We start from the raw sequence: 6,549 nt of genomic DNA, 5'->3' as shown, positions 1-6,549 counted from the left end.
AAAAAAAATTAAATTACAAAAGAAACAGGGACTAATAGCTAAAAACAGAGAATAATGGTCCCATAGACTATTTTTAGCATTATCTTTTGAGAGAGAAGTTTGTTGGAAGGTTGGGCCATGTTATCATTAATTTGAATAAGAAAAAAAAAATTACAAAAGCGAAAAACAGAAAAATAATAACTAAAATAAAGAAAACGAATAGCAAAAAACATGGAATAATTGTCCCATAAACTATTTTTAATTATGTAAACATTAAAATATCATTTTTCTCATTTTTCATAAATGCCTATTTGGTGAAATTTGGTGAAAAGAGGTTGAAAGGGGCACATTGGTTTAAATGGGTTGAGTTCGACTCACGTGCCACCTTGAGCATAAATATTATAAAAAAGAGAGAAACCTAGAAAGTTAATTTTTATTTTGGTGCATTCTATGACAAGTGAATAATACGTGATTTGAGTGGAGTTCAAGAAAATCGTATCAGCAACCCACATCTTCATGCTTACATCAATCTGTTTATATCAACCAATCCTCACAACAAATTGGGGAAGAAAGGTCGTTCAAATATGGCATGACATATTCTCTGTGTATAATCTTCGTGTCTGGATTTTGTCTGGTAAGATTGTTATTGGCTTTTTTTATCACATTTATTTATTTATGTGACGGTGTTTACTGTTTTGCGTATGCGTTGTAAAGTGGTCTGGCATTTTGTGCTGTAGGCCCAAGCAGGTCATGGAGACTTCTTGTTAAACCATGATTAATTGACTTGATGGGTGTTTTCCTGTCTGAAATTTTGTGGAGGACTAAAACCAGTTTTTAATAGTTTGTTTTGGCGGATGAACTTTATCCTTCTGAAAGGTTAGTATATTGAAGAAAGAGGAAGTGACAATTGTAACAGGTTTGACTTATGTGTTCAATTTTAATTCAGTACTGTTGTTGTCTTAATATTGGCCTTTTTTATGGAAATATATATTTTCTTCTATTCATAGAATGGCTGGTTGCTCCTCTTTCACAGTCTCCATCTAGGTCTTTGAAAAGAGTTCATTAAGAGCTATTGTAAGTTTGTAACCAATGCAGAAGCTTCGTATCTTAATACCCATAAATGGAGCAGAGATGAATAGAGAACATAATTTCAATGCAAGCACTAGGCTAGATTATCATCTCAGTCCTGTTGAATAGTAGGAGCTAGAGGAAAAATGAAGTAAAATGCTATGTTATGGTGTCTTATTTGCTGTAATTATTGCCTCTGAAATTACGCTTTTATTGCTTTATAGTTTTTGAGAACAAAAGGAATTAGCGGTTGTTTATGAAGAAGAGGCTCCATGATGGAGACTGGTGGCAATTCTCTTCCATCCGGACCGGATGGAATGAAGAGGAAAGTGGCATATTTTTATGACCCAGAGGTGGGGAATTATTACTATGGACAAGGGCATCCGATGAAGCCTCACCGCATAAGAATGACTCATGCCCTCCTTGTTCAGTATGGTTTGCATAAAGAAATGCAGATTCTTAAGCCCTACCCTGCGAGAGATAGAGATCTCTGCCGTTTCCATGCAGATGACTATGTAGCATTTTTACGAGGAATAACTCCGGAGACAATACAGGATCAAGTTAAGGCGTTGAAACGGTTTAATGTTGGGGATGATTGCCCGGTTTTTGATGGCTTGTACCAATACTGTCAAACTTATGCTGGTGGGTCTGTCGGAGGTGCTGTGAAACTCAATCATAAACTCTGTGACATTGCAATTAATTGGGCTGGGGGTCTTCATCATGCTAAAAAATGTGAGGCATCCGGATTTTGCTACGTGAATGACATTGTGCTGGCCATTCTGGAGCTCTTGAAATATCATAAGGTGACTTTCTAAAACTTATTATAATGTAACTTCATTACTTTTTGCAAAATTTCCCATTGAGGAGTAAAACTTGCTGACAATCTAGTTTAGATCCACCACTTCTTTTTATGGCAATAGCATACTTTTTGTCTTTTTGATGATAAACATTTAGGTTATAAATTTGTTAAAAGTTTTGTTTTATAAATATATCAATGTTTCCAGAGCATCAAAAACTTCTCAAAGAAGGTAGTGGTAAGGGTATAAATTCGACAAACACTCTTACCCACCATCATAATTTTTTTTTATGATTGTTTTTCTTTCAAAACTGCCCTTCAGCTTAAATTTATTTTTACCCATCATTTAAATATCATGTATTATATTTGTTTTGCTAATTTTTTGTTGTGAATATAAAAACATTTTTTTCTTGATGTAATTTTTGTGTTCTATCCTATAAGGAATTTTTTTTAGTTCTAGCTTGACCATAAAATACCATTTAAACAATTAAAATCATAGATAAACATGCTTTATATATTTTTTTTGTTGTAAGCTTAGGTAGATCCTCCTTTTCTATTTATATATAAACAAATTGAAACTACATACAATTAAGAGGTGGCCTCAACTTGCCTAGTGGGAAACCAAGTCTGTTGGCCACGGATGCATATTGTAAGCCATCCAAAAACGATAAGTTATCAGTCTTTCTACCCAAGCAATATATACATAACTATTTATGAACCAGTCTATAGTCTTAGATACCATAAGCATGCATGTAAAAGAAAGCTAGTCGCTAAAAAACAAAAAAAACTTGAGCTATCATTATGTTCATCTATTCTTTGAGGTCTTTCAGTTCTGACTCAACTGTCGCTGGATCTTCAGCTGAATCTCCAGGTGCTGGTGTCATTTCGATAATGCATGGAATGTGTCGCTGGATACGATCCAGTCTAATGTCCTGCTTGCAGAGCTGGAACTAGATAGTTTGTAGGTCCTTTTTGTAGTCTGGCATGTCTTTAATGATCAGAGCCTTCCCCATGGACACCTGTTCCATTGCCTTTCCTACCAATCTTTTCATGAGCCAATATAGATGCAAGGTCTGTTTGAATTGGGATAGTCTCCCTCTGGTGTTCCTAGGATCTGGAATATGTTCTTTCCATTCCTTCATTTCGTCCTCGGAGTCCTCTTCCATAATTTGGTCCTCCATTTCTTCTATAATTTTGCGGATCCCTGCATCTGTTCCTTCCTCATATGCTTTCGCTGCCTCTCTGACAGTCTCATCTATGGATCTTCTCCCTTTCCTCTGTTCCGAGGTTCCCGGGTCCATTGAATGAGGACCAGATTTTTCTCGACCTCCACGACCTCTTCCTCTCGCTGGACGCGCCATGTCACAGTTGTCTACTACCTGTTCACAATGATCACAGTTCAACGTCAGGATAATAAAAGTTATAAAACCATTACCGGTCCAAATGCCGATTGCCTCGTGGAGTTTCTGTTCTCTGTCACTGACTCCCCTCTGTCTGCACTCCATTGCTCCCAGGCGTTCAGGTGAAACAGGGGTGGGCTTCACCTTCTCCCTGCTCAACCCATCCTGCCCCTTGGTCAAACATGGTCTCAGTCACTCCTCCATTGTCCCTTCCTCCCGCATTGAGGTCCCTCAGGTTAACCCATTCCCTGTTCGACCCCGATAAAGTGTGCAAAGGGAGCTTCGCGCCGAGACTCTCCTCCCTCCCCCTGCCTTGCATGCCATCGCCACTCCCTACCCTCGCAGCGCTACTGCCTCTGCATGCCACCCATTCCTTGCTTAGCTTCCTGCCCAGCTGCCCCTCCTAGGCTTGCTCTTCTCTGTTGCCATATCTCCCCCTATCTTCCCAAAAATTTGGCTTGAAGAACTTTGCCGGACCCTCAATCCTCAATTCCACCCGGATAAAATCCTCTCTAGCCCTGCTAGCCTTTTCCCTGAGCAAAATGCGCCACTCCCTATTAGCTTCTATGCCCTCAAGCCTAACCAGTAGTGACACAGAGCTAAAGGGCCACTCTTCCTCACTGTTTCTGCTCTTTCTGCTTAGCATAATCTCTCCCCGTGGTATTTCCTTCCTGACAGGGCACAATTCTCTTCCCCCACCCAGCATGCTGGACTTTCCTTTACTAACTACAAAAAGAAATAGTTAACGTACCTGTGGTTGCTATGCTTGCTTGCTGAATGCGAGTATGGCTGGTCATCCGCTCTCGTTCTCCCGCTGCCCTGCAATCTATCCATCCTCCCTTCTCTACGCTCCCTCTCATACTTTGTCTTACCTACATGCCGTCCCATCCACCTTATGCAGTCGTCCTTACCATCTCTTCTCTTACCTGCATACTAAATGCCACTTCTCCTTTCTGCTGTCGCTGCAGACATGCGGGACGCCACCACGCCCTGCGGTATAAGTGTGTGGGCAGTGGTAGACAGTCCTCTCACCTCCTTGCCCCTGACATCCATTATTACATTGATTACCCACTCTGTCACCCCGATCGGGGATGAACATGCTTTATATTATTTCAAAAAGATCAAACATATTCAATGGTGTGCTTTCCTAGTACAAAACTAGCCAATGATTTAGTGCAATTATATACATTTTTTTTTTAATTGGAAAGAGTATATATATATTATATAAATCTGTGCCTTGCTTGCAGCAAACATATTAGAATTACATATCAACTTTTTCAAAATTTCTATCATTTTTCTCTTATCCTAGATATAAGTTAAATTTTCTTGAGGAGCATACCTTAACAAAACATAAAACCACTGATTGATAATTAAGTCTTTGATGACTATGAATCTGATCTAATGAGTTGACCTGCATTGGGTTAAATTAATTTTTGAGATATTAGACTCCATTAAGGGATAATTGATAGCCCAAGTTGGCCATTGATGCCCAATATTCTTGTTTGCAATTTACATCCATCACTAGTGAGCTTGTTTGCTTCTTTGTTATGGTCCCGTAATACATGAAAGTATGCTATTGATGGAATGTCTTTTGCCATTTTTCGTGCTCTTTTCATGATATTTTCTAGAGATTTTTCCTTTGGCATTGAGCCTTTAATTAAAAGTTGCAAAATAAGGAGGGAGTCTCTTAGGACTACGAGCTCTGGACTCTGGACTGTGAGCTCTTTTACCTGCTTTTCTTTGGCAATCAAGAGACCCCGATAAAGACCATGAATCTTGGTTTGATTATTTATCATATGACCAAGTCCCGATGAGTACTTGAACACTGCGTCATCCTCAGGGCCATAAAGATCCTCTCGCTCTCTTGCCACTCCTGGCAATTATATACAGTTGTTGTTTATGCAATTTCAAAGATTTAACAAATCTTGTTGATCAAACCCATTAATTATAATGTCCACCTCCATCTCAATCCTAGGAATAATTTGTTCAATGGCTCTCATCTTTTATTAATGCACAAAAGAGGATACCTCATAAAATCATATGTCTTCATCCAAAGTAAGGGCACTTCCCCTCCCATTCCCTACAGTGACAATTGAGGAGAGTGAGCATGTTGCTTTTAGCATTGTTCTTAGAGATGCCTTGGCACTCCCATTTTGTACTGTCATTGAATGTACTTTTTCATTTTCTTAGACTTATTTTTGCGGTCTTTTGTTGGACATTAATAAAATTATCTTCTCTTATCTATCTTCCCTAGATGCAAATTGCATTGCTAGATCAGATTTGAACACATTAGCTTCTCCTAGTTGAAACATTGTATTCCTCTCTATTAAAAGAAATCACCATTTGATCTAATAGTATCCATATTCCTCTTCCTCTCTGTCTAATCATCCAATTATCTCCTAAGATGACCCCTTTCATTGAAGGAGGGAAATGAACAAAGAATGATATTCTGCAACAATGCCATCCCAAAAACTTCAAGCCACTTTGTATCTCCACAAAAGATGCTTGACTTTCTGTTTTCTGTCAGTTCAAACAACTGACATCCGTATAGCCTGTTTGTTGGAGTCTACTTTTGACTTCATGACTATTAATGAGGGACATCCATCCAAGAACTTGGAGTTTAAAAGAGGCACATACTTTCCTGATGCCTTGAAATTCCATGACTCACCTGGCTTCTGGATCCCATTTCCATCTTTTTTTTAGCTTATCCTGTTGCACAATTCTTTAGTTGTATAGTGAAAAAGGGGCTTTCCATAGATCCGTTGCAATCCTTTCAGATGGGAATCCCATGACTCACCTGGCTTCTGGATCCCATTTCCATCTTTTCTTTAGCTTATCCTGCTGCACAATTCTTTAGTTGTATAGTGAAAAAGGGGCTTTCCATAGATCCGTTTGCAATCCCTTTTAGATGGGAATTCCATGACTCACCTGGCTTTTGGATCCCATTTCCATCTTTTTTTAGCTTATCCTGTTGCACAATTCTTTAGTTGTATAGTGAAAAAGGGGCTTTCCATAGATCTGTTTGCAATCCTTTCAGATGGGTCCTATTTAGCCAGGTTCATTTACCAAAAATGTTGAAGAATCTAGGGTAAATAGTTATGATAGGATTCTTCTAGCAATGATAACAATTTGTGAAGCACTTTTACTGTTCTTGTTAGCTTGATCTTCTTTTCATTATTAGTGTATATTCTTCTTACTTCATCAAACTACTACCAAAAATACGAAAGACAACAACACAAGATGTTGGCTCTCTGCCAGGGCAAAACCTCTCTCTTAGAGAGGAAAACCCTTTCTCAAATTTCTCTT

General features: G+C 38.7%; 1 protein-coding gene across 2 annotated transcripts in view; it reads left to right on the top strand.

The window, feature by feature from the left end:
• The first annotated feature begins 697 nt into the window (after nt 1-697).
• Nucleotides 698-6,549, top strand: part of LOC149148414 (histone deacetylase 19-like) — a 108,508-nt gene continuing 102,656 nt past the window's right edge. The window contains exons 1-2 of one of the 2 annotated variants that reach the window (XM_089438060.1): nt 698-855; nt 1,272-1,850. In XM_089438060.1, coding sequence (XP_089294186.1) covers nt 1,320-1,850 — 531 coding nt within the window. In that variant the 5' untranslated portion in view covers nt 698-855; nt 1,272-1,319. Of the gene's footprint in view, nt 896-1,271; nt 1,851-6,549 lie in introns of both variants that reach the window. The other variant, XM_089438061.1, reaches the window with a different exon arrangement.

Source organism: Pinus tabuliformis, chromosome 9 (genome assembly GCF_031772625.1).
Source record: "Pinus tabuliformis cultivar Carrire ecotype Pingquan chromosome 9, CPIR1, whole genome shotgun sequence".
NCBI lineage: Eukaryota > Viridiplantae > Streptophyta > Pinopsida > Pinales > Pinaceae > Pinus > Pinus tabuliformis.
Note: the sequence above shows the minus strand (reverse complement) of the source record. Positions and strands in the feature narration are given on the sequence as shown.